At 44.5% G+C, this 27,834-nt stretch overlaps 3 protein-coding genes across 4 annotated transcripts in view; 1 reads left to right on the top strand and 2 right to left on the bottom strand.

Moving 5' to 3' along the window:
• Positions 1-10: 10 nt before the first annotated feature.
• DAZAP2 (DAZ associated protein 2) lies at positions 11-8,304 on the top strand. The gene is made up of 4 exons (XM_035103156.3): positions 11-195; positions 2,930-3,051; positions 5,290-5,532; positions 6,827-8,304. The coding sequence occupies exons 1-4, from the start codon at positions 183-185 to the stop codon at positions 6,950-6,952; spliced, it is 504 nt and encodes a 167-aa protein (XP_034959047.1). The 5' UTR covers positions 11-182; the 3' UTR covers positions 6,953-8,304.
• Positions 7,942-21,566, bottom strand: SMAGP (small cell adhesion glycoprotein). 2 transcript variants are annotated; one of them, XM_035103163.3, is made up of 4 exons: positions 15,325-15,578; positions 12,639-12,715; positions 10,763-10,843; positions 7,942-10,343 (listed from the first exon to the last, which is right to left on the bottom strand). In XM_035103163.3, the coding sequence occupies exons 2-4, from the start codon at positions 12,670-12,672 to the stop codon at positions 10,168-10,170; spliced, it is 291 nt and encodes a 96-aa protein (XP_034959054.1). In that variant the 5' UTR covers positions 12,673-12,715; positions 15,325-15,578; the 3' UTR covers positions 7,942-10,167. The 2 variants fall into 2 exon arrangements, with proteins under 2 accessions (XP_034959054.1, XP_034959060.1); XM_035103169.3 differs by lacking the exon at positions 15,325-15,578 and adding an exon at positions 21,405-21,566 and having other exon boundaries at positions 9,464-10,343.
• Positions 21,567-21,721: 155 nt separating this feature from the next.
• BIN2 (bridging integrator 2) overlaps positions 21,722-27,834 on the bottom strand; it is a 37,263-nt gene continuing 31,150 nt past the window's right edge. Inside the window, exon 13 of the mRNA XM_060272105.2 lies at positions 21,722-22,756. Within this exon, the coding sequence (XP_060128088.1) occupies positions 22,646-22,756 (111 nt within the window). The 3' untranslated portion in view covers positions 21,722-22,645. The remainder of the gene's footprint in view (positions 22,757-27,834) is intronic.

The following is a 27,834-nucleotide window of genomic DNA, read 5'->3' as shown; positions in this document are numbered from 1 at the left end:
CCCTCGCGGCAGCGCAGCGGAGTGACGTCACGCGCTCGAACGTAACCCCTCTCATCGGGGCTGCAGCGACGACGACGGCAACAACAAGGAAGTGATTGAGCGAGAAGAACCGCCGCCGCCGAAGCCAACAGTCGCCGCAGTCCTCCGCAGCTGACCGAGCCGTCTTTCCCGACGCCGCCATCATGAACAGCAAAGGCAAGAGGCTGCTCCCAACCCCTCCCGCTCCTCCCCCCGCAACCCCACCCAAGTCTCCTCAGCGCGCTGTGAGGCGCTGCTCCTTTAAGGCTGGCGCCGCAGTCCCGTTATCTGCGGGCCTAGCCCGTAACTGGCGGCAGTCCTGACCAATGGGAAGCCTCGGAAAGTCGTGTGTGTGGAGGGGGAAAGGGATGGGGGAAGGGCGGATGTTAGGTTGCTATGACGCAACCCTCCTGGTCAGAAAGTTAACCCTGTGGCTGCCGCGTGGGGGGGAGAGGTAAAGGTGGAGGGGGGGGGTTCCGTGGGCAGAAAGAGTCCTCCTTTCCCCTTCGAGATCTGCAATGTGGGAACACGGAAAGGAGTCACGTGGCCCCTTGGCAGCTTGCAGGCGCAGTGCTGCGGGGGCACCCCGGCTCCCCCGGACTGGATCTCCCTTCCACCAGGCCCGCGTGAAAAGCTTCGCAACTGTAGCGCTGGAAGCCAGAGATGAAGGGAGGAGGGTAGATATTGGATGTCGGGGTTTGGGGGAGGTGGAGATTGGGAAGCCCCCATAGGAATTAGTTGGTGGGGGGGGGGCGGGGAGCGATCTTCCCTTTTTGCACAGCGGATCTGGACTGCAAGGAGAAGGTGTTGGGTGTTTGCGTGTGTCGTCTGCAAACACGCACCCAAGGTCCCATGCACTCAATTGCATCCTGGTGTTCCAGGATAGCTGCCCCTTTCTGGTTCTGTATTCAGTTCCCAATGGTAGCTTGGATTTCCCTCCCTCCAAACAGGCACTATTAAAATGTGTGTGAACATTTGTTTGCTGTGTTGATAATAATCGTAGAGATTGAAAGGGAGCACAGGGGTCATCTAGTCCAACCCCCTGCAAGACAGGACAACAGTGGGGCTCAAACCCATGGACTAGAGATTAAGAATCTCATGCTCCATCCACTAAGCTATCAGGGTGCATGGACTGATAAACATTTCTCCGCTCCATCACTGCTTTCTCAAAACACAGTTATGGGCCCAGTAGGATCACTACTAACCAGGCAGGTGGTTTGTGATGCTGTTCTCCTCCCTGGTAAATGTCTGGGTCATAAGGTGAGGTAGGACCGTGAATTGAGGAAGGCCAGAAAAGTTAACAGGAAAAAAATTGTACCAGATCCTTAGGAAGAAGCTGGCTGGGGAAGGTAGCAAAGGAGGCTGCACCTATTGTCTGATTAAGACTGGACAGGAATAAACAGTGACCATTAAGACTAACCACAAGATTTGAGTGTCTCCTGCTTGGATGGACACTAATCCCATTTTTTGTTCAATAGTGGATATTGCCCTGCATTTTTGCTTTGCTACTCTCTACCTGTATGACAGGTGTAATGCCAATAAACTTTATTTTACTTGACTTGACAAGCAGATTCTGGCCAGTCAGTGCATTTGGAATTAAGCCCAAGTTCAGTGTGTTGCTCACTGTAAAGTATAGTACAGTACATTAACATGCAGCCTTCATGGAATGGACTATGTGGTAAATCATGTAGTCCGAGTTGTGGCCTAAATGGGTATTTTGGCCTGTATTTCAACATCCCCCACCTGCAATAGTACCCATTCAGCCTGTGTTTTTGGGAAATCTCCAAGAAAGTGAAATCAATACTATTTACTTAATTTATTCATATACCACTTTTCTGTCAAGGTGGCCTACAGTTGAAACTACTAAGATATAGATAGATATAGATACAGATATATATGAGACAAAACCAGAATAATATTGGGTCATTGGTGGTCTCTCAGAAGCTGTCCTGGGATTTTCTCTTTGTGTCCTTTCATCTTCTAGGCAGCTTATCGGAGTTGAATTTGTTCTTGTGCAACCATTAAGAAAAGCTTGGGGGGAGCCAGCATAGTGCCCTCTACTTGTTGCTGGGCTCCAGCTCCCATTGTCCCTGGCCTCTGGTAATGCTGGTTGGGGTTCATGGGAGGAGTTGCCCACAACATCATGTTGGCTACTTCTGCTATAGATCAGCTTGACTCTTTTCAATTTTCAGAAAAATCTGATTGCTTGAGCATTCTGTCCCACACCAATGTTATCTAGTTTCTATAGATACCTATGAAGTTTCAAGTAGAAGCTGACCCCTTGTAGTTGAAATTCTGCATAATGCTTACCTAGTAGGTATTTGTAACAGGTTGAATGGCCTAACTTTATGACGAGATGTAAAAAGCAGGCCAGCCCTGCTGTGAAAAGAAAGATGGCTTGGGGGACTGTACCAAATGGGCAAAGTAATCTCATCGGAGGAGATGCTTGATTAGACTACCAATCATGGATTTCAGTGTTTCAGTGTTAAATCAGTTTAATAGATGAAAATGGGTTTGGTGTCTGTGGGAAGAATGATTAAGTAGTCCTTCTCTTGCTAACTTCTGAAAGATACTTATGGTCCCCATGAGATGGCACCATCAATTATTATTTTTTAATAAAAATATTGACTACCTTTGGTCTTAAGCGGTAGGAGAGCAGGTTTGAATGCCATCAGCTGAGCCTCCTTCATTCAGCCCCCTTATTTTCTAGGTAGCTTCCTGCAGATGTAATTTTCTAGGAGATGTTTGTTGTCTTTAGACCTTCTGCTGTTTAGGTATCTCTCTTCTTTCAGATCTGTTTTCTTTCTTTCAGATAAGGCTTCCAGAAGAGAGTGTTTCCCTGACCTCACACACTTCCTGTTCTTTTGCAGCAAGAACAATTGTGCTAACATTGATTAACTTTTCCTCTTAGGTCAATATCCTACACAGCCTTCCTACCCGGTTCAACATCTTGGTAATCCATCAGTCTTCCCACAGACCATACAGCTTCCTCAGGCTCCACCTTACACCGAGGCCCCTCCAGCTTACTCCGAAGTATGTACCTTGTTCTCCTTTTATAAGAATGTAAGACTAGGCCTGCTGAATCAGACCAAAGGCATTTCCCCACTAATAAAGATAACGGTACTGATTAATAATGATGGCAGGGATGGATTGGTGCTTACAGTAGTATATTATCAACTAACTTGCCCATTGGGGCATTTTTAACTTCACATATAGACAAACATTTGCGTGTCTGGATGGTTCATCATGATCCTGGGTCCTGCACGGCAACAGAGACAACTTGTTTTCAAAACTTCGTGTCAACACCTGTTGATCTCATAAGGGGTGGTAGTATGCCCATGACATGCCACTGTGGCAATGAAGAGTTGATATGGCACCATTCTCATAAGGGTCTTGCTGAGCTCAGTGCCTTTGCTAAGCCTAACCAGCTTTGAATTGTGTGGCACATGGTAACTCAGCTTCCAACGACAATGGTTTACAGAGAGCACATTATACCAGTATTATAGTTCCCTCTGCCTTCTGAGTACACCTCAAGGTTGTTGCTGTTTATTTCTCCCTTTTAAAAATCTTTTATCAAACCCTTCCCCACAGAAGTGGAGTACCTGATGGTGCTGGACTACAATTCCCATTATCCTTGACCATTGGCTATGCTGGTGGGGATGATGGGAGTTGAGAGTCCATCTGCATCTTTACCAGCTGAGTCCCAAGATGCCTAAGATACTGCCTCACTTATTCTGCCCCACAATACCCCCCACTCTTGGATTTATTATTCATTTACCAAGGACCACAAGAGGACCGAGAGATGTGAAAAGACCTTCTCACAGGCTGGTCCAACATCTTGCATCTCTCTTCTTTTGGGGACTTATTTGGGGATAAAAATTTTTTTTGAAATCTTTTGTGGCTAGCTATTAGCTGCCAGAGTTAAGGTAGCAATGATGGTGGATTTTAGATGAAATATTATACCAGCTTTTAATTTCAACATAGCTGAATGTATTTGTGTGTGTTTGTGTGTTTACCTACTTTTATCCAGGATGGACTAGGGCCAATCTTTGTATTTTTAAAATAGATAATGGAAATTGTGTGAATTGCTGGTGGTGTTGACTGTTGCTATTATACATATATATGCACAACATTTTACTGAGTAACTCAAGCAAAGAAGACAGGTCTTCACCCTGAGATTGCAGTCAACATTTAAACTGTGGAGGTGATGGAGGGTTTTAGAAGCAAGAGGCTGCTGTGGCTGATAGTGCTGATTGACCTCTTAAAATAGGCATCAACATTCAATGCTGGCTACTACTGCCAGTTGTTCAGCTATTAATTGATGGCTCCTTCTGTTTTGATGGAGTAGCTGTGTTCCAAAATGGGAAGCCGACGTAGTCAGGTCAGTTGGCAGCAGAGTAATTTCAAGGCATGTTTGATTACAGTCTTGGGCTTGATCCCCAGATTTAGAAGACTGGCCTCCATGGCTGGGAAGCAGTTTTGCCTTAAATCAGGCATCCCCAACCTGCGGCCCTCCAGATGTTTTGGCCTACAACTCCCATGATCCCTAGCTAACAGGACCAGTGGTCAGGGATGACGGGAATTGTAGTCCAAAACATCTGGAGGGCCAAAGGTTGGGGGTGCCTGCCTTAAATTCTAGGGAGCTGCTGTGATTCAGTGTAAGGTAGCTCCCTGCGTCAGATGGCTTTATGTTTTTCCCTACATGTTATAGGGCAGGCACGTCCAACTCCCAAGAGGCTGCAATCTATCTACTCACAGTATAAAAAGACCGGCTGTGATCTACCCATTGTAGGGGAGGGTTGGCCAAGGGTGATTACCTGGGACACCCCCACAATCTACCTGTTGGACATGCCTGTTATAAGGCCTGCAAGGCCAAATGGCACCATGGTGGAAAAGCACCAAGTGGTGCCAAACAAACAGGCCGAGTCGGTCAGTGTTAACATCCCTTGCTCGCGAGTCTGCCAGTAGCACCTGCCTGTCTGCTGCTAGAAATAAAATGCTGCGAGCTTAACGGTCTGTTTTAGAAAGTCATTTCATATGTTCTTAAATTAATAAAATGCATTTCTGTTGTCAGTGGCAAGAAGCCACTTTTTTCTGAGTTTGATGTGTTGAGGTGTAAGGTTTCTGATTAAGGGGCCTTGGAATGAGAAACCTTTTCTGTAAAAAAAATCCTTCCAGTAGATTTTTTAAAATTTTGTTTTGACTACACCAGACCAACACGGCTACCTACCTGAAACCTTTTCTGTGTTCTCTCTCTCTCTCTCCCTGCAGCTCTACCGCCCAAGTTTTGTGCACCCCGGAGCTGCTACTGTACCTACCATGTCTGCAGCTTATCCTGGCGCTTCCCTGTATCTTCCTATGGCTCAGTCCATGGCTATGGGTCCCATGGGCTCTTCAGTTCCGCTGGCATTTTACCCAGTGGGCCCTGTCTATCATCCTGGGTCCACTGTTCTTGTTGAAGGGGGCTTTGATGCGGGAGCAAGGTTTGCAACTGGCGCCCCTGCTAATATTCCTGTAAGTAGGGGGCGAAGTAGAGTGATTGTATCTTTCTTGTTTTTAAAATAGTCTGGGAAAGAGGGAGGGGGCGCTTAAAAATTATGTTGGGGCTTGTTTATTGCTGGAGAACCTGGTATACAAACTAAGCAGTATCAAAACAAATACCTGTAGCGCTAACCCAGCAGAGGAATCGGGAGCGCTTCTTTGTTGAATTGTTACAATAATGAACAGCTCTGCAGGGATTACAGGTTCTTTTGGCTACAAGCTTCACTCTGGGCGTAAATTCTGGTAGAGAAGCCATGAGATCAGCCAGAGAAAACACCAAACGGCCAGATTTTCCTGAGGTTGTCTAAAGTTTAGTAAGAACATAAAAGTAGCTAATGTCCTTCACTTCAGGTTTGTGCACTGAAGGTACCGCAAGGATGCTTTGCCCTCTGTAGGTAGGCTGCCATCTTTGGGAGGGGATTATCCGCTTCTTCCGAGGGGGTGCCCCCTTTTCTTCTGGAAAGCCCAGCTTTGCAGAAGTTAGGTTTTGCAAAACCATTGGGGAGAGGCGAAGGCCGTAGGCTGGATCTTCGGGAGGCTTGTTGGTTTCAGGACAGTCGATGGAGCACTTCTGCTCTGTGCAGCTCTCCTGCTGCCTTGCCTTTCTAGGCCATGCCTTTTTTATATATATAAAAAATTGCATGGAAATAAATCCGCGCTGCATTTTGTCTGCCAATACACAGCATGTTTCCCTTCGTTTTTCGCAGCTGACTGCTGCTGGCTGCAGAAACAGCTGAGGTAGATGGGCAAGCATATAGTCCCACCACGGGTACCGCTGTGTAGCCTGCCATTGTAAATCACTACTGGTATGTGGAGTCCGGGACAACTTGCTCAGCGGATGAAAGAATCCCAGGTTCAGTTCATGACATCTCAGCTAAAAGGGTCCTTTGAGTAGGGCTGGGAAAGCGTCTCTGCCTCAGACCTGGGTGGAGTTCTGCCGGTCGAAAGTTCCTAGCTCTGAGCTAGATGGATCAACGGTCTTGCTTGGTTTAGGGCAACTTTATAGGATCATTTGTGCAGAACAGTCTGCATCATTCACTGTTATTAATCATCACATTGCTGCAATACTGCCTTTTTAGCACGCAGCCCACAGACTGGATGTGGTTTGGAAGCCATGTTGCCCAGCCTCCCCAAATGCTTGTTTAAACCCTGATTTTTGGAGCCCTGCTTGGCAGCCCCATGTACAGTTTGGGGGGCTGCTTTGCTTGTTGCACCTTCTATATGCTTTCCCACCGCCCGTTAACAGGTTGCTGTTTTTCTCTTCCAGCCCCCGCCTCCCGGCTGCCCTCCCAACGCGGCCCAGCTGGCTGTCATGCAGGGTGCCAACGTTCTAGTGACGCAACGGAAGGGCAACTTCTACATGGGAGGCTCTGATGGCGGCTACACCATTTAGTGAAAGAAGGGGGGGGGCTACATTGGTGTAAAGGAACGACATCACATACTGTCAGCACTTCTCACAATGTAACCGCTTTAGTCGTATTAACCTGGAGTTGCAGTTTAGACACATGATGATGCGGGGGTGTCTTCCTGGTGCCCTTCAGGCACTATTTTCTTTTTAAAAATTAAAAAAAGCAAACTTTAAATACAAAAAACCATGCAATGGTAGGAGTGCCTCTCTCAAACTTTGGGGGTTAAATTGTGACATGAACGCGAGCTGAGCTGCCCCACAGATTTCCCTTTTAATTCCACTGGAGAGTGCTTCCACTGCAGCACTCTCTCTCTCTCTCTTTCGGCTTTTATTAATCAACTATATATAAAACCAGGGGGTGGGGTGGGGGTGGTGAGAAAAGGGACGGGAGGGGGGAGAAATGGAAGTCTGGAACAAAGCCTAGCTTCCAAGTATCATATAAAGCTTGCAGATAATGCCTGTTGCCAATGAATAGGATTAAGATAATGCATCCTCTTTCCTCTTCCATAGAATCAATGGTGCTGGGGAGAAAGGTAGCCGGATATAATTCTTTTGGGAGGGAGGGCATCGATGGCAGATGCCTATTCGAGAAGCAGGACTGGTGGGCTAAGTTCTCAATTTCAGAACCCTCCAACCAGTTCCTTCTCCTCACTTTCACTCTCTGTTCCTTTGCCGGGAAGGTATGCAGCTAGAGAGTTGGCCCGAGATGTTCTTTTTCTACACTCTTAAGTGATCTTGGACTCCTTTGCACATTAAGATTCTAACTGAAGCCATGTTTTGGTGCCAGAAACACAACATTTCATTAAATGCTTCCTGTACTTTTCAAAATAGAAATGGAGATGAGAGCTGAAAATGAAACCATTTTTTTAAGGGGGGAAAAAAGCAACCCGGTGTATTCATAACAAAACTGTATGGAATGTTATTCAGGCTAGAGAGACGAGAAGGTCTGTTGGATGTCAATCAGCATGCAAAGGTGCTGGCTTTGATGAGTTGGTTTTTTGTTTTGTTTTAGATGCAAACGTTACAAAGTGGCTTGGGTACAATGAAGTCTTATTAGAGTTAAGAAGAATATTTCAGGGATCCTCAATCTTTTTTTGTTGTTGTTTGCTTTTGTTTTTATGAATTAAAAAAATTATCAGATTTGGTGAATATATTTTATCTTAATTTTCTCTGTGTTGTATGTGTCATGGTCAACCATACAGCTGACTGTTAATGAAAGGTTGGGATTCTAGGTCTCTCTGTAAACACTGTGGTGCACTTAACTTGTGGACTTTTTATACTAAAAACAAGTAGAATAAAGGCTATTTTGAAAATTTGAATAAAGTGACAGAGTTGAATTTAGCCTCTTAAATTCCTGTCCATCATAACACCGGAACATTTAAAATCTGTTTTGCCTTTATTTGTTTCTCTGCGCAGTGTAACTGGTCAGCGTGAAACACCGTTTGGTTATTCAGCTTTTAGCGTCAAACTACATGGGATGTGAAATGTGTCTTTAGGAAGCCCATCAGTTGTTTTCAAAATTGGTGGGGGAGTCCTTAGGACTGCAGCAGCATGCAGAGGGGAGATTTAACCCTCCTCTTCTGCATTGTGGCCCTGACCTCTCTCAAACTACTATTATCCCCAACCATATGGGGAGAATGGTTTTTGTCAGGACTGCCGTGGGGAGAGTAACATACACTCTGATCTCAATGATCTGTTCCCTTGCGTGATTGATTTAAAAATACCAACAGGCTTCCTAACAATGCATGTAGCATAGCAGTGGGGAACCTGATCCCCTGCAGGTGATGTTAGTTGGCAACTCTCATCTTCCTTGACCGTTGCCTAGGCTGCCTGGGGCCTGGGGAGGCAAAGGCACCCCACTCCTGGCTTATCATTACATTCAGTTTGGCATTAAAACTCTTAATTCTGAACACATTTACATAGACAAGACAGATTTCATCTCCAAAATTTCAAATTGAAGTAGCATTTAAGAATGCATATCACACACCGCTGCTTTTATGGAAGGCTGGTTTGCTACATACGATGTTGGGGTGCCGTACAAAATGGCACTGCCACATCAGATTATTTCCCCTTTCCGTAGTGTGTGGCAACATTTACCTCCAAACTGATCTGGTCAAGTGTTTTATTCCGTATAAAATTTCGAAAGCAACTTGCAGAAATTTGAGAAAATAGTTTAAAAAGCAAACAGCCGGTTTAGGACATACAAATACAGAAATGCAAACCTCCAAAAGCAATGAGTCATTCGCAGTGTGTGCATTTCCTTGCTGGTGCCGGATCAGTGCCATTGGGGATGCCAGGCTGTTGGTTATGTGTTGCAGAGGGAAGGGAGAGAACTTCAGAGGGGCTGCTGTTTTCACAACACTTGTATTCTCAAGATACAATCTTAATACTGTAACGCAGATCTTCTTAAAGAGTGAAGCTGAAAAAAGCATCAATTGCCACAGGAACCTTGATATCAAAATTTCAGAATGCAGAATGACTGGAGCCAAAGAGAAGAAAGATTACCGGTAAATTTCATTTTTCTGCACATTGTCACACACAATGTAAAGCATGAGCCTGAGAGAGAAGCTGTTTGAAACTGCATGAATTGTACAATTATCAGAGACGCACAGTTGAGTAGACACATACTGGCTTTGTCATACACTGGAGATTTTCACATGAGACTAAAACTGTCTTGAAGCCTCAGTCACATGCATGAGTGTTTATTACTGCAGAGAAGCAAGGTTAAATGCAAATATGCTTTATGCTATGACCACTGCAGGTTTATAGGTACTGGAAAAGCAAAAGTAGTATAATTTTTTGCCAGTCCATTTTCCTGCACCTGTCGCAGTCATCTGAGTGTATCAGGCTTAGATGGTAGTAAGAGGGAAAGAAGTGTTCAGTACTCCAATGACGTATTTGCCTACTCTAACCCCAAATAAACACAGAGGGTTCATAGAGGGTCTGTGTGTTGCAACTTGACTTTGAGCATCCCAGAGATCACAGCTATTGGACCTGTAAAGGGGCAACCTCTATGCTGTCACAATACACAACTCCTATTCCAGTGCCTAGTCGAGCTGCTTAGGAACACGGTGTGATATAAAATGAAATAAATAATACAGCTTTAATTCCTTGACAAAAATGGGTGTCAAACGTAACAAACAGTTTACAATGTAATAAACAGTTTGCTTAAGATCTCAGTGTCCAAAGCATGCTGGCAGCTATATAAAATATTCTTCCTTCTCGCCTTTACATGGGAGATCCTCCATTTGGACCGAGCCCTCTGGATCCGGTGGAGCTTGTTCATAGGTGCGGTAGGTGCCTTTGTTCTTGTACAGGTAAACGATGATCAGCACGACGACCGAAAGGAGAGTGACGAAAACCACAGCGATGACAGCTTTAAAAAAAAAAGCAAATTGAGAAAGGGGAATTTTAGCACAAACAGGTCTGGAGCAGACTCACCAGTGCTTTGAGTTTAGGAGCAGGCTGCTGGCATGCATGTTTCTGCCTCGTGTGTGTTGCACAACCTTCACCCCTCCCATTTTGCAAAAATAAGCAAATATATGCAAAGTAGCTTGATGTGCATCATATATATAGCCTGCTATTTTGGGCACGGAATGCGTGCGATGGTGGTCCAGATTTTTTTTTTTAATGAGTACCTTTACATCCCAGATCTAGAAGGATGCCAGAGGGCTCTGCTGCAGAGGATTTACGTTTGTGCATTAACTACCTGCAGTCTGCAGGGAGGGCGTTCCCATGGCTGCACAGTGGCTGGGCTGAAGCACATCTGCAGAGATGCAGGCAACAATACAGTACCTCCTATGACAGCCACGTTGGCATCCTCTTGCAAAGTCGGTGTATTCATCTTCTTCATAAATGGGCTGGTCAGTAGCTTTTCTTTATGCATAAGAGAAAGAGATGGATGTCAGAGGCATCTGAATACAGTGCAGTAGAGAGAACTAAGATACTTGGGACCACCAGGGGGACTCAAGATTCAAAACATTTGCTCAGTCATAAAACCCACTGGAGGAAACTTGGACTAATCACTTGCAGCCCAAGCAACCTCACAAGATTGTTGTGGAAATAACAGTGTCATAAATAAACTTTTCCATAAAACACCACTCACCCTTCGCACAATGGGCAGGATCCAACGAAGCAGTTCAATTAACACAAGTATTCGTGGCTAACAGAACTCCCCATCCCTCTCCTCTTCCCATGCCCTCCCCAAATCTGCTCCAGAGGTTTGGGGGAACCCCCAGAAGACATTTAGGGGCATGCAGTGAGAAAAGGAGGAAGGGATATTTGGTTGCACAGCCAAGCGGTCTTGCATTAACAGCACTACTTTAGTGGATGCTGTCTAATATTAATAATAATAATAATTTATTATTTATACCCTGCCCATCTGGCTGGGTTTCCCCAGCCACTCTGGGCGGCTTCCAACAGAAAATTAAAACACAGTAATCTATTAAACATTAAAAGCCTCCCTGAACAGGGCTGCCTTCAGATGTCTTCTAAAAGTCTGGTAGCTGTTTTCCTCTTTGACATCTGTTGGGAGGGCGTTCCACAGGGCAGGTGCCACCACCGAGAAGGCCCTCTGCCTAGTTCCCTGTAACTTGGCTTCTCGCAACGAGGGAACCGTCAGAAGGCCCTCGGTGCTGGACCTCAGCGTCCGGGCAGAATGATGGAGGTGGAGACGCTCCTTCAGGTATACTGAACCGAGGCCAATGTATTCCCTAGCACACTATTTTTATTTTAAAGTGTGCCATACAAGATCAAGCTGTGGTTCAGAGACTTAAAATCGGTTCAGTAGGTTTGTAGCAACTGCAGCAAAATAAATGTAATACCGGCAATAGCCATAAAACCTCTAAGCTTCCGCTTTCATTAGAATGATTGTGGCCAAGTAGTCTTGATGAAATAACGGGTGCTTGAGGCCAAAATGCTGGTGGAGTAAAAAGAAAAAAGAAAAAAGACCCGCTGAAGCCAAAGGGAAACTTGCTCAATTAAAGACTTCAACATTTGGCTCAGGTTATAAAGGGCAGAAGCGGGTCTAGCAGTATTGTTTCATACTGTTTTCAAGGCTTAGGTAATCAGGCTCTCTCAGTGAATATCTCATTATGTACAGCGGCAGAGTTGCCAGCGGGAACAAATGTTCTGCCAGCAACTCATTTCTAAAGATTTCCAAACCTTGCCAGTATTCAGATGCTATCTTTTGGGGGGCCAGTTTCTTTAAAAGAATGCATGGCATCAAGGGATATTATATCATTAAGGGTCTTAAGGCCAGCCCAAGGTTTCTCAGTGAGAACTCAGGAGAGAGACATGTTTCGCCTACACTTGAGTCCCTTCCCCAAAACCTAACCATCTACCCAGAATATCCTCTCCCCCCCCCCCACCCGGTGTCTTAAATATCCTTCAGCATTATATTACCTGCCTGCAAATCAGCAGCTATCATTGATACCCAGCCTGCCCTATCTGAATTATTCACGGCAGGTAACAGGTAATATACACACTAGCAATCTACAGATTTATCTGGTGATCTGAAATTGGTATGTGAAATTCTGGCTCTATTCCAGACAGCCCTGTTGGCCTCTCAATCTCTTGTGCCCCTCTCACCTGGAGCTATCTTTTTTAAATTTATTTTTTGAAAAGGAAATAAATAAATAAACAGAATCCTCTTACTCTTGAGCGCACTCACCTGTGGGTAATGGTGGTGTTGGAATAGCTGCCATAGCATCACCTTTCCCCCGCTTAAAACTTCAGAATCTTTCAGAGCTGGGTGGGGAAAATAAAAATTCCGTAATAGTGCTGTTAACAGAAATCTACAGGTCCCCTCTTCGTATGGGTGTGAAATGAGCAAGTTTTTTAAAAATAAGATCTTACTCCTCAAAATCAGAGGGATAATTTAAACGTCATCACACTTTCTAGTCCCCTAGAACTCCGTGCCTGTTGTCTTTGTCCATGGAGTTTTCTTGGCAGGGATACTGGAGTGGCTTGCCAGTTCCTTCTCCAGGTGGATCACGTTTAGTCAAAACCAGGCATCCCCAAACTGCGGCCCTCCAGATGTTTTGGCCTACAACTCCCATGATCCTTTGCTAACTGGACCAGTGGTCAGGGATGGTGGGAATTGTAGTCCAAAACATCTGGAGGGCCAAAGTTTGGGGATGCCTGGTCAAAACTCTCCACTATGACCTGTCCATCTTGGGTGGCCCTGCATGGCATAGCTCATAGCTTCTCTGAGTTATTCAAGCCCCTTCGCCACGACAAGGCATTGATCCATGAAGGGGTCAATGAATGAAGATCAAACCTATCCATTCTGAAGGAAATCAGCCCTGAGTGCTCACTGGAAGGACAGATCGTGAAGCTGAGGCTCCAATACTTTGGCCACCTCATGAGAAGAGAAGAATCCTTGGAAAAGACCCTGATGTTGGGAAAGATGGAGGGCACTAGGAGAAGGGGACGACAGAGGACGGGATGGTTGGACAGTGTTCTCGAAGCTACGAACATGAGTTTGACCAAACTGCGGGAGGCAGTGCAAGACAGGAGTGCCTGGCGTGCTCTGCTCCATAGGGTCACGAAGAGTCGGACACGACTAAACGACTAAACAACAACAACAACAGAACTCCGTGAGTCGTAACTTTAAGTAAATATTTATGTATTCAAAACATTTCTATCCCACTGGTTTTAATCAACAGTTTCTAGTCATTTTGTGAAAATTAAGGCTGGGCAAAGGCAGCAGCAGGACTGTCATTTTGTAAAGTGAGGCAGGATTAAACGGGGTGGGTGGGAAGACAGGCTGGCATTTTGAAGACCACATTGTGAGGACGCTGCAAAAAAAACAAAAAAAACTTTGCATGCATGAGAAGAACCGACGCCACAATAAACACCCATCTAGTAGTATCTGTAGACATGGCATGATAGATAGTCTAGTCTAGATGTTATCGCTGAATGAGGAAGCAAGGTTGTTGGCAGAGAGTGGGGAAGAGAGAGGCAGAGGAGCAGACCTTGAGCAGGGCACGACCCATATAATCCAAGTATTGTCATGTGGTTTAAACACCACTTAATCATGGAAAAGCTCATTTATCAAATGAAGGAAGCAGAGTGGCAGGCTAAGCCAGAAACATGGATCATTTCCTAGATTACACATTTCACCCGACATCACAGATTCAAGTTAAACTTGACAAAGATAAAACACGATTGACTTGAAGTCCTTTTAAGATAACCTTCAGCTCTTTATTGCGCTGTTATTATTTGTGTCCTAAAACAACTAAATGGCACTTTGAAAATTAATGCATTTATTATGACATGCCAACCTAGCAGTTCGAAAGCACGTCAAAATGCAAGTAGATAAATAGGAACCGCTACAGCGGGAAGGTAAACGGCGTTTCCATGTGCTGCTCTGGTTTGCCAGAAGCGGCTTTGTCATCTTGGCCACATGACCTGGAAGCTATACGCCGGTTCCCTCGGCCAATAATGTGAGATGAGCGCGCACTCCCAGAGTCGGTCACGACTGGACCTAATGGTCAGGGGTCCCTTCACCTATTATGACATAGGCTCTCATAGTCTACAGTCCACCATTAGATACATAAATTGCAGCATAAAAATAATTAAGAAGTTAGTCTTTAAGGTGTCAGAACTTGCTTCTGCTGCAATAAACTTAATAAACCAGCCCTCCGGAATCAGTGCCCCATAAGCCTGCTTTCCTTTTTTTTATTGTAGTCATTTTTATATTATAAAATGTGGGAATGGTGAGGACAAGGGGGCAATATGAAAGAGAAGGGAATGGACCAGAAAAGTCAGAGAGAGACCTTCTTTTTCAAAGCATGTATTTTAATCAGCTTTAATAAAAGAAAACACTATTTAACACTTTTCTAATTATGCACAAATCTGTTAACCTTTCCCTTTCTTTCTTTCTTTCTTTCTTTCTTTCTTTCTTTCTTTCTTTCTTTCTTTCTTTCTTTCTTTCTTTCTTTCACTATTGCATAACTCATACACTTTGCCACTGCTGCATATTCATATGTACATTGTTAATTCCTGTTTTGTTATGGTCGGGATTTGAGCCTTTTCTCAATACTGTATTCTGCACAGCATAACCTACCAGCTAAAATCTTATATGAAACCAATTCCCTTGGCTGTACTGGGGTTTCTTTCAGTATACATTAGTAAAAATATAGTAAAATCCAAATCTAATTTCACCTGTGCTACTTTTTCTGTTTTTTTCCTTCCTGCCTCTATATATGACATTCACTTCCATCCTTTAGTCTGTATTTCTTTGCTCCACGCATAATTAAAAGTACGGCTGCATTCTTATGCCAATCACATGGAAGCAAGTCCCATTGAACTCAACGGGACTTACTTCTGAGATGTTTCTTAGTAGTACTCACGTTTTATTCTGAAGTGAAACAGGAGGACAGAGGAGTTCTTGGTGAAAACAAGATCAAAAACATGCAGTGAGTGGGTGTCAGGCTAAAAGCAGAGGCAACAGGAGGAAGTCGCTGAGAGACCTCGTGACGCAGCTGAATCAGAAAGGAATATTTGCATGAATGTTGAAATCCTAAAGATGAATGGTGGGAATCTTGTAAGAAGGGAAGGGTGGAAGCTGTGTATTCAATGGCTGAAATTAAAACTGAAGCTTGCTATGATGCAATATTGCATGGCAACGAAGGTGCAGTGTGAAATACAGATGTACAAGTGAGACCTGCAACAAAATGTGTGAAGAGTTCACTGATCAGTCCATCAGTCATGTCCTCCTATAGGATATTCTGGGCTGTTTATGGCTCCCTCCTGCCACATACACTTTAGGGGTTATTCTTTTTTAAAATAAATAAATAAATAAATATGTTTTTCAGTTATATACATTTCAATAGTTTTACCATCATTCTAACAATTCAAAACTTGACTTCCTTCCTCCTCTTTCTGCAGTTCCTTAAATTTATTTTTATCATTTCCTGCATATTCTAAGTTAACTTATTATTTTATTCATCTACTTTAAATATATGCTCTTATGAAACTGCAGGCTATTACAACAATCCTGCCAATGTCCTTATCTGTTTACGTTTTGTTTGCAAATATTCAAGAAACCATTTCCATTCTTTTATAAAAGGTTTGTTATCTTGATTTCTTATTTTTGTCATTTCTCCATAGTCCATAAGTTTTTGTATCCATTCTCCTTTCACCGGGACTTCACTTCTTCTGTCCATTTTTGGGCAAATAACATTCTTGCCGCTTTAGGGGTTATTCTTAAGAATAAAAAAATTCCTTCAGTAGCACCTTAAAGACCAACTAAGTTTTTATTTTGGTATGAGCTTTCGTGTGCATGCACACTTCTTCAGATACACTGAAATAGGAGTCCCCAGGCGCTTATGTGGAGAAGGGGTGGGGAGGGGGTATCACTCAGAAGGGTGGTGGAAGTGGGTGATTGACTGACTGATAGCTGTTGATGACTGAAAACGACTGCAAATGGTTTTGCATGAAAAAGCAAGGGTTGAGATAGAAGACGAGCAATTAAATAGTCCTAAGATTGTATGTTGCATGTTGCCGTGCCGGCAGTAGTTTATAAATTACTGCAATGAGATTTCTTCCAATGTAATTTCTACAGGAGCTTTTTTTTATGTTACAAAACTTGCTTCTCTGTTCATCAAACTTTCCCACAGGGGCTTGCTATTTTGATACCTTGCTTCTCCGATAAATAATACATTGGCCCAGAGCAGAGGGAGGTAGATTTGATACTGGGAAAAGAACTACAGGAGGAAAGGAAGCCCGTGTGTACACATTACCGGCTTAAAACACGGCTAGGTCATTCTTTTTCTCGATTTGGATCAAAGCCGCAGCGTGTTGTTGTTTTTTCTTGGGGGGGAGTTGTTACTCATCAAAATGCAGAATTTCATAGGAAACAACAGGATCGATGCAGTGGTGGAAGCAGAGCAAACAGGAATGTGTACAGCGCTGCAAAAGTTACTGCTATTTGGATAAGGATGCATCCATTCCAGAGGCAGCAAGAGGAAGGATCAGGGTAAAATTAAATGACTACCCATGAAATCACAACCATTGGGGTTGGGAACCTTAAGTATTCATCAGGGCCAGCTATCCATGTCGGTCCCACATGAGCTGATAAAAGGGCCAAAGAGGTAACTTACAAAGGCCAGGCGGAACAGCTCCATCTTGCAGGCCCTGCAGAAGGATATCAAGTCCCGCAGGGCCCTGGTCTCCTGCGATAGAGCGTTCCACCAGGCTGGGGCCAAAGCCAAAAAGGCCTTGGCCCTGGTTGAGGCCAGTTTAAATATTTGTCTTTTTTTCACTGTGGCTTTGATGTGGACCATCTTGTTGAAAAGAAGAAAAAAGCCCTAAAGAAGAAGCAGAAAAAAGACAAGGAGGAAGCCAAGAAGGCAAAGGTGGACCATTTTCTTCTAAATTGCTAATTAGTGTGTTTCCATGAAGTTTATTGTGTGTGTAGTTAATTCATAAATAATTTGAGGAAAGAAGGAAAGGCAGCTAGATCATTGTTTTCATGTGGGGACCTGTTCATACACGACACTAAGCACACTTTTGCTAAAAGGACCTTTGGTGTTTGGTAAGTACTTGCATATTTTGTTAATACAGCCTAAGGCAACCATGTTTTAACATGGGAATAGTTAACCTGTAGCCCTTCAGATGCTGTTGGACTACAACTCCCATCATTCCAGACCACTGGCCACGCTGGTTGGAGCTTATAGGGATTGGAATTTCTCCAGCATCTGGAGGTTCACAGGATAGTTACCCCATTTTCAACCTGAAGTGAGATCCATTTAGGTGGGGAATCTTTTTCAGCACAAGGGCCATATTCCAAGGGGGAATATGCACAAGGGGGAATAGGATGGGCCCTTTCTGCCTGCACAAGGGGGAATAGGATGGGCCCCAAAACAACGCTAGGCTCAAGATCTGGAAATTGGAGAGTAGAACTGGGAATGAAAAGAAAAACCCAGGGACAGGAAGGAAAAATAGCTAGGCAGGGAATTAGGGTGCAGCAGCCTGCCTACTGCTCATGTAGGCCTCTGCGATGTCTGCTAGCTTTGAGGGTGCAGCGGGGTTGAGTTTGACAGGGCCGGGGAGATGAACCATTAGTGAACCAAGTGGAACAGGGGGGCAGTAGCTGGGAGCCCCCCTCTCACCTCTTAACTTTGCTGCCTTCTCTTTGGGGGAGCTTCAGAGTCCAAAACGGTCACAGCCGGGCACCGCGCAAGGCTTCGGTGGGCATGGCAATGCACTTCCAGCACACAACAGGCCACACCTCCCAGTCTAGGCCCAGAGAGGTGATGGGGAGATGGGTTTGTGGAAGTTAGTTGGGTGGGTGGGTTACATATATCTTACTCAGTGACTTAGGGTTGCCAAGAGCACCACAGTGGAGCCCAAAGAGCTCCAGAGTTAAGAGACGGTGAGAAAATGACAGCTTGATTATGTGCCAGAACATGCTTAGACTGTACCGTCCTCCTAATGTTTTACAACGCAGTTGCTTTTTGCACTTAAGGAACAGCAACGCTTCGGAAGGGATGCTATGTTTCCATACTGGAAAAGAGAGCAAAGATCACACACACCCTCCCTCCACAACTGTTCATATTTCAGGAGCCTGTGCCCGTTTTAAAAATGGCTGTGCTTTGTTCCTCAGAAGGGGCAAAATCACCAGAGGCAATGGGAAGTTTCTGATGAATCCATCAGGGCCTCATCCATCAACATGCAGTACAGCATCATTGGCCTCATGTCACATCTAAGAATTGGGGTGTGGTTTGACAAAGAAGGCTGAGCATATTAATATTAAGAGAAAAGAGGACAAGCAATAATTACAAACCGAATTTAAATAAAAAAAATTCCTTCAGTAGCACCTTAAAGACGAACTAAGTTTTTATTTTGGTATGAGCTTTCGTGTGCATGCACTCGTCTTTAAGGTGCTACTGAAGGAATTTTTTTTATTTTGTTTCGACTCAGGCCAACACGGCTACCTACCTGTAACTGAAACCAAATTTAGTTGTTTTTTCCCCTCTTACCAGCTGCTAAACTGTAAAGAACCTCCTCTAACATTTTGTATGCCATCAAATGCCAACAGTGACCTTCAGCTCTCTATATTGGACAAACAGGCCAAACCCTACGCCAAAGGATAAATGGACATAAATCTGACATCAGAAATTACAAGACAGAGAAACCAGTAGGGGAACACCTCAATCTCCCAGGACATTCTATACAAGATCTCAAAGTAGGTGTCTTACTACAAAAGAATTTCAGAAATAGACTGGAAAGAGAAGTTGCTGAATTGCAACTTATCACCAAGCTTAAAACCATGCAGAGACCTGGTCTGAACAGAGATGTTGGATTCTTATCTCATTATACATGATAAAGTGATCTTCATCCATCTCACCCCTTGCTTTTTCATGCAAGACCATTTGCAGTCATTTACAGTCGTCAACAGCTATCAGTCGGTCAATCACCCATTTCCACCACCCTTCTGAGTGATACCCCTCCCCACCCTTTCTCTACATATAAGCGTCTGGGGACTTCTATTTCAGTGTATCTGAAGAAGTGTGCATGCACACGAAAGCTCATACCAAAATAAAAAACTTAGTTGGTCTTTAAGGTGCTGCTGGAAGGAATTTTTTTATTTTGTTTCGACTACGTCAGACCAACACGGCTACCTACCTGTAAAGAACCTAGCATCTCTTTCATTTTGCCAGTTTATGAGGAGCAGGGGGGAAACAGGAAGACATAGAAACAACAACCTACCTGACTGCGTATTCAACTAAATCCTACTCAGAGTAGACCTACTGAAACAAATCACTAAAACAACCCCCACATATGGCACAGTGAATGCAAAGGGAGCTCAAAGGCGCTTTTAGATGGGTGTGTGAAAACATTCTAAGAGCTACAATGCTACCCAGAAACATTTCCAAGCTGTTTTTGTATGTGAATTATAAAAAGAAACACCTGTTTAAATATAGTGCTTACTTTTGTTTCAGTACAGGAAGCCACCAATAGAATTTTAGGGCGCCATCTAAGAATCCTGCTCCCTGTCCCAGAACTGATGTCACTATACAGCATTCTTGGAAACTGGGGAACAATGCCTTGGGTCTCATCATCCCTGAAATTTGTGGTAATGATTACTGTAAAGGGGTCAGCTACTCTTGGGAAATCCAGATGTATGGCAGCCCATGTTAGAAGTGTAGAATTTGGCAACCCAAGTGGTGTGCAACAGTATAATAGAAGTGGCTTCCTGCATCTTGTCCCTAAGCAGATACTCAGATATACAGTATACAAGTCTCCCAGCTGAGTATCTGATTGGGAAAGGACTGGCCCAGGCTGGTGAAACTCACTTGCTTTCATCAGCCTCCTGACCACAATGGTCAGCTAGGAAATCTAGACATCTTACAACGAAATATTAGGGGTAAACTGCTGAGTGCATGAATATAACAGGAGAACGACAGCATCTACCCCATCCCTAAAAATGACTTCAGGAAGGGGTGTTTTGAGCTGAGAGGAGCTTAGCTCTTGACGTATCCCTGCTTTCAATTGCCCCTTTCAAAGTGGCTTTTCAAGCAAAAGGAATAAAGGGGGATGTCAAGCTTTAATTACACACATTTGCATGTAATCTGTAGTTTGGCCCCTATATTCCGGAAGCTGTAGGGGGAGTGGAGTTTTATTCAGTTGTGCAGATACTCATATCTGAAACCCAAACTCCAATGTAAATATCAGTTCTGCAGCCAGCCCACACAGGATTTGTACTCTGTGAAAATCGAATCTGTGCTCCTTTGTTTAGAATGGGCTGGAGAAAATTGCCTACAGTACCCAAGGCAAACTGGGCATGCACAAAGCGCCTTCCGCCATCTCTCCCCCTCCCCCTTTTGCTATCCCCAGTGAAAGAGTTCTCTTGCAGAACAAAGCCACGCAAGGTGTTATTCTCAATGCGCTCTCAGCTTCCTCTTTTTGTATTCTATATGCTTTATGTTTCTCTTTCATTCTCAAACTATTAATTGAGGACTTGCAGCTTGCATTTACAAGTGACAGATTTGAACTAGTGAGACAGAGGGGTAAAGGGATATGTGCTATATGAGTTTTTAAGACTCCCCTTCATGGCATACCTAGAAAAGCTACTGCAAAGGGGGAGGGGGCAAAATAACTTGCATTTCAACACCACCACCACACATCTTTCCAGCTTTTAATAAGGTATGTTCTGCCTGCCTATCAGTACACCAGAAACCCTTATGAATCTTTAATAAACATATTTTAGACATAGGGCATGGTGCTGAATACAGGGATTGGTTGTGCAATGGAATACATCTGAGCTGATCTAGTGTAGGCATGCCCGGAGATATTGCATAGGAACAGCCACTGCTCCCATCAGAGCTTTTAGCCTCTAACTCAGATATAGGCATCACACACAACAGGGACAGATCTCCATCAACTCCAGCGTTAGAAACTGGCTCCCCATCCCCGTTCTTCTTACCTGATAAGATGACATGGGGGCAAAGAATAATTGGCCTTGTTGGCTGAGTATCTCTCCTCTCCAAGGTCCAGCTAGCGTGGGTACCTCTCAGCTCCAGCTCCCTCCCTTAGCTGGCTGGCTTTCTGGTGACTAGGCTAAGGCGTTCCCCTTCCCATCTCACCTTTCCAGTTTCACTACATTGATAATAAAGGGCAGAGTCATCAGAACAGCTCACTCCCCATTAACTCTTTGTGATGCTGATGAGAGGCTGGCAAACACACAAGAGACCCACAGTGTTGTCCCTTGTGCTCACAGGCAGATCACACAGGGCAACCAGGTTAATCCAAACATGGTTTATTGAAATACGTTGGTTTTACAAATTAAAAAGAAGGGAGAGGGTCAAAGCAAGCAAATATAATTTACATGGTCCTCTGAGAGTTATCTTGTTTGGGTTAGCAGAACATGCCAGTGGTTACTCAAGCTTTGAAACAAGCTGTGAGGCTCATTGGTATGCTACAAAACCCCTACACAGAAAATGCATTGGTGAAGGAATTAACATGGAGCCTATAAACAGAAGGGCATATGTGAAATCACATACACAAAAATCACATACACATATGTGAAATCACATACACAAAATGAGGGAAGCATTTTGTTGCATATATGGGCAAGTGCACAGTTACACACCAAGCAGCTACAGCCAATCGCAACTTCCTACCATGTGTACGCACAAAGCAAATACATGAATGTACACAGACATTGTGTGTCAATTTATCCAGTGGACATGTCATAAATCCCTATTCTGCGTCTACTACCAAGCAGAATCGACCCATTTGTTGTGGGCCCATTATAATAATTCGTAATAAGCTCTTGAGCTGAATGCCAATGCATTATTTGACAACATTCACATTTCAGCATGTCGCTTTGACGGGGGGACTCCTTTGAGAAGACTGTGTGGGGTAGGAGGCAAAGACTCTCAGTTCCCACCCCTCAAAATGGCCCGCCAGCCATTACTGTTATCCCAACTCCAACCCACTCTTTCACTTCTGAAAAGGACTGGAAGGGCCAAACAGTGACCCTCAGAGGGATGGATTTGGCTTCATGGGGAGGAGGACAGATTCAAGAAATAATGCAATTACATTTTTATCACATCGACACTACTGGGTGAAGGAACAATTAACACGGAGATTTGACAAATCAGCATTTGGACATTTTACTGTGTTGAGTTCTCTCTTCACCCTGTTTCTGCTCCAGATCTGAGTTTATTCCAAAGGGATAGATTTAATGAGATTTTGCGGGAAAATTCCTTTCAGTAGCATATTCTGGTTCTCCTTCCAGTCTTTCTCCTTTATACCCATCAGGAATCCTTTTTCCTAGAAAAAGAGAGAGAGAAATCCCCCCACTCTTAGTCAGCTTAATAAGACCTTCCCCATCACTACAGCCCGGAGAGTCTTCTCAGCACAGGCAATGTGCTTAAAAGCCAGTAAGTTTATTAAATTGCTCCTGCATGGAAGACACCATGTGCAGATGTGCTCATCATATTGCATGGCTACAAGTCGTCCAGCAAATCACACAATGTAGTTTTTGGGGCAGAATTCAAAACTCACCATCATCACCATCTTAATGATGATGATGATGATCCACAACAGCAAAAAGTAGCATAATCCCCCCCCAGCCTCAGAACTTCACATAAACACTCCAAATTTGGATTTCAAAATCTAATATTTCTGAATGCATAGATTTGTTTTTGGAGCACATTACATCTCTCTCTCTCTCTCTCTAAACACACACACACACACACACACACACACACACACACACACACACACACACACAATATTTGCACTAGTCTGTTGGTGACCGGCTGTGCCAGCTCCAGGATGAGGGAAGCATTTGAAACACGCAGGCAGCCGGGCAAGTGTGTGGGGCAGAAGATGAGTGAACTGGGCTTGTGGCGGCAGGGAAAGCAAGTAGCAGGCAGGCAAGCGAGCAAATTGGGCTTTGGTGGGGGTTGAAGCAGGTGAGTGGATTTGCCTTGAAGCAGTGAGTGGACAGAGCAAGTTGGGGAGCCTGATGGTGCAGGCAAGCAGAAGAGATTAGGTGAAGAATAAAATCATAGAATCATAGAATCATAGAGTTGGAAGAGACCACAAGGGCCATCCAGTCCAACCCCCTGCCAAGCAGGAAACACCATCAAAGCATTCTAGACTTATGGCTGTCAAGCCTCTGCTTAAAGACCTCCAAAGAAGGAGACTCCACCACACTTCTTGGCAGCAAATTCCACTGTCGAACAGCTCTTACTGTCAGGAAGCTCTTCCTAATGTTTAGGTGGACTCTTCTTTCTTGTAGTTTGAATCCATTGCTCCGTGTCCGCTTCTCTGGAGCAGCAGAAAACAATCTTTCACCCTCCTCTATATGACATCGTTTTATATATTTGAACATGGCTATCATATCACCCCTTAACCTTCTCTTCTCCAGGCTAAACATACCCAGCTCCCTAAGCCGTTCCTCATAAGGCATCGTTTCCAAGCCTTTGACCATTTTGGTTGCCCTCTTCTGGACATGTTCCAGCTTGTCAGTATCCTTCTTGAACTGTGGTGCCCAGAACTGGACACAGTACTCCAGGTGAGGTCTGACCAGAGCAGAATACAGTGGTACTATTGGGCTTAGGAGAAGGGGGCTTTGGCAAAGAGCAAAGTGGCTTTGGTGAGGCGTAACAAGGGGAAAGAGGTGGAGCTTTGAGGAGGGGTTGTGGGGTTGGTGAGTGAAGCAAACAGGGGCACCAGCCCCTAGAACACATAAATTTGCACACAAACACACAGTATCTCAGAAGTTGGTTGACCGAACTTCATTTTTAGCTTCCCCCCAAAAGGCTTGTGAAACTCAAAACACCATATTCTTAAATTTTAAGCATTTTAAAACCACAGTTTTGTATTTTGAACATGCAGCATATAGAAGCAAACTTCCATTTCATCTCCACTGTAAAGAGAGAGAGAGAGAGAGAGAGAGAGAGAGAGAGAGAGAGAGAGAGAGAGAGGAGAGAGAGAGCGCTGTGTGAAAGCATCTTGCTGTCATGTTTTGCATCAAATGCAAGATCAAGTTCTTGATTGGCCCTTGATTTTGGGAAAATGTGAAGTGACAATTTGAGTTAGGAGCCTAAATTAAACACACTTTTGAGACCGGATTTAAAGCTGAAGTGAAAAGGTTGTCACCCCCCTTCCATTTTATGACATCTGAAAAAATTATTCCTGACAGCAGTTAGAACACCAGTAGAGATGTACAAAAGGGAGGGACCACAGCTTTATTTATTTACGGCTTCAATATAGCGCAGGGATAGAGTATGTGCTTTGCAGGCAGAAAGGCCCAGAGTCAATCCCTGGCATCTTCAGTTAGAAAGGGTCAGGTAGCAGGTGATGGGAAAGACCTTTAGTTGAGATCATCAATAACTTCTGGAAGTTAGTTGATACCGGTAATCCTCTGTTTGATGGTGTTTGGTTTTATTTTTTATCTTTGCTCTTCTCACATGTACAAGCATTTAAGCTATATCCAGTGTTGCCCTGCTCAGAGTAAACCCATTGAAATTAACAGGCTACCTTAGGTAATTTCAGTGGGATTGTTCTGAATACTGAATACAATCCTTTGTCTATGGTTGGCATTTTCTTTATTCCGTTGTGATGGTTTGCGATTTTACCACTGAACTTGATCCTACTATGGTTACATTTTAATTTTGGTTTTATACTAACATGTGTTCTTTGCCTAGACGATTCATAGTGGCTCAGCATGCACATCACATTAAAACAACACCTTGAAACAAACCATAGTTTAATGTGGACAAGCAGTGAGTCGCTCTGGTGCACGAAACTCAAATGTTCTCATACATGGCTTGTTGCATCATCTGAACCCAGGCTCAGGGTTTGTTTTTCTCCAAATATACCACCAGCTCTTTGTCCTTGGCTTACTAATTCATGGTTTGTTGGGGAGGGGGGGAAACAGACCAGAAGTCGAGGGTCAGACATTAAGTCACACACTGGTTTGTTTCACCTGCAGTGCAGCAGCAGCAACAAGAGTAGCAGGGAACATGTGTACCAGGGACAAATAACTTGTTTAGATTAAACCAGGGCCCCCCAAACTAAGGCCTGGGGGCTGGATGTGGCCCAATCACCTTCTAAATCCGGCCCGCGGACGGTCCGGGAATCAGCATGCTTTTACATGAGTAGAATGTGCCCTTTTATTTAAAATGCATCTCTGGGTTATTTGTGGGGCATAGGAATTTGTTCATATTTTTTTTCAAAATATAGTCCGGCCCCCCACAAGGTCTGAGGGACAGTAGACCGGCCCCCTGCTGGAAAAGTTTGCTGACCCCTGGATTAAACCGTAATTTGCTTTAAACTCTGGTTTAATGTGATGTGTGAAGTGGGCCATTAGGAGGCAACTAACAAATACAAAAAAAATCCTGAGCTCTATGGACAAATAGTCTGAACGGTATAAGGCAGCTCTGAATGCAGGGAAGAATCTTTCCATGCCTGAAAGTACTCACCTTGTAGGGTTAGGATTAGATTCACAGAGGACTTGCCTGCCTACCCTTAACAGCCCTGAAAGCTATGCCAACCCTTCCTGTTCAGAGGCAGCGTGCCAGATGGGACTCACTTCAGAGTCGAGTTGTGTAAGACTCAATGCTGAAATTGGGGTGGGGGAGTGGGGTGGGGGTAGGGAAATAAGACTAAGAGCTGGTGGCTTGCCTAAGGACACCTACAGGGTTGATGCCAGATTTGAATGGTGTACTTCCTGATTCATAGCTGCCCCTTTAGTGCTATATTACACTAGCAGAAAAATGAAATATAATGCCCTCGGCTTATATTCGAGTGAGGCGGGTGGCAGGGGAGAAAGGCACAAGACGGGGGGTTCGGAGAAGCACTGTGCTGCGACTCTCCGAACCCCCGTCCTATGCCTGCTCTGTGCGAGGCGACAGGGAGGGAGAAGCGGCGAGGAAGGGATCCTTCCTTGCTGCTTCTCCCCCCACCCCACTGCCGGCAGCTGGGAAAGGCATAGGATGGTATTTATTTTTATTTTTGAAATTTACCAGTAGCTGCTGCATTTCCCACCCTCGGCTTATACTTGAGTCAATAGGTTTTCCCAGTTTTTTTTAGGTAAGATTAGGTGCCTCGGCTTATATTCGGGTCAGCTTATACTCGAGTATATACGGTAAATACATGTTCAATTGTTTCTGTATAAAAGGATTTCCAAATGGTTAAAAATGCAACACATAGCATGTCGATTTGCCTTTAAATGTTCTCTCTTTGTAGGAAGCAAATGATCGATGCTGTTGGTGTGGAGAGGAGGGTGTGAAGGAGAGTTAATAATTGATAGAAGACAGTGGGTATGGGAACACACATGTAAATAGACTTAACACATTATTGCAGCAGCAGCAGCAGCAGCAGCAGCTCTGCCTGCAGTTCCTGTTCCACACACAGAGCAGAGAATGCAACAAGGTCAGGCTGTGCTTTCTATGAAACAACGGGGTCATGCCCCATCATAGCTGCCAAGTCTCCTGTTTTCCCCGGGAAATCCCCGTTTTTCCAGCTGTTCCTAGCTGAAAAAATGGATTTTTTTGTTTTACCCCAGTTTATTCTGGCGCGGCGGCCATTTTGGAACTGGGCGGTGCATGCTCAGAAGCGACTTTTGATGCTGCTCTGCCCAGTTCCAAAATGGCTGCAGTGCGACTTCTGGCGCTACTTCCGGTCTGCTATTTCTGGCCCGGTCCCTTATTTCTCTGACAGCAACTTGGCAGGTATGTGCCCCATAGCTATCAGAAACCCAACGAGGTTGTATTGTTTACACACACAAAAATCCAAAATATGCTCCACCCATCATGACTGGCACTAAAAAAATAATCAGCGCCAACATTTCTACACCAATGGAACCCAAATTCTGCACCACGGAAAATTGAGTTATGAAGCCCATTATAAACTATGTAAATTACGAACACAGGGTATGGACATTTTATTTTGACGTAAAGCGCGCTGCTCTGGTTCACCAGAAGCGACTTAGTCATGCTGGCCACATGACCCGGAAGCTGTACGCCAGCTCCCTCGGCCAGTAAAGCGAGATGAGCACAGCAACCCCAGAGTCATCTGCAACTGGACCTAACGGTCAGGGGTCCCTTTACCTTTAAAGTCTGCATGACTGTGGGGCTGATATATTTCCTCCACACACACACCCCAAATGTGCAAAGCCTTGCACTGGATCAAGAGCCACAGTTTCTTGCAGCTCTTTCTTTGACCCTGGGAGACAATGACCTAGTAGTTGCTTCCTGGATGCAGTGTTGAGCTGCGACTTTTGATAAATTAGGCAAGGTAATTTCTTGGGTGGCCGAATTCTGCAGGGTTGTGCCCCCAGAGGCACCCACCTGCTCCTGCCACCGCTGGGCTTGTGTGGCTGTAGGAGCTGCTTC

The sequence above is a fragment of the Zootoca vivipara genome, chromosome 2, assembly GCF_965207765.1.
Source record: "Zootoca vivipara chromosome 2, rZooViv2.hap1.1, whole genome shotgun sequence".
Classification (NCBI taxonomy): domain Eukaryota; kingdom Metazoa; phylum Chordata; class Lepidosauria; order Squamata; family Lacertidae; genus Zootoca; species Zootoca vivipara.
This window is presented reverse-complemented; position numbering and strand designations above follow the sequence as displayed.

Bases quoted from the DNA above. Each gene is read 5' to 3' on its own strand.
- DAZAP2 (XM_035103156.3), top strand. The intron at 3,052-5,289 runs GTATGTACCTTG...CTCTCCCTGCAG, and splicing joins CCCCTCCAGCTTACTCCGAA to CTCTACCGCCCAAGTTTTGT. The intron at 5,533-6,826 runs GTAAGTAGGGGG...TTTCTCTTCCAG, and splicing joins GCGCCCCTGCTAATATTCCT to CCCCCGCCTCCCGGCTGCCC.
- SMAGP (XM_035103169.3), bottom strand. From the start codon at position 12,672: ATGGCAGCTATTCCAACACCACCATTACCCACAG. The intron at 10,844-12,638 runs GTGAGTGCGCTC...TTATGCATAAAG, and splicing joins AACACCACCATTACCCACAG to AAAAGCTACTGACCAGCCCA. The intron at 10,344-10,762 runs GTACTGTATTGT...TTTTTTTTAAAG, and splicing joins CAACGTGGCTGTCATAGGAG to CTGTCATCGCTGTGGTTTTC.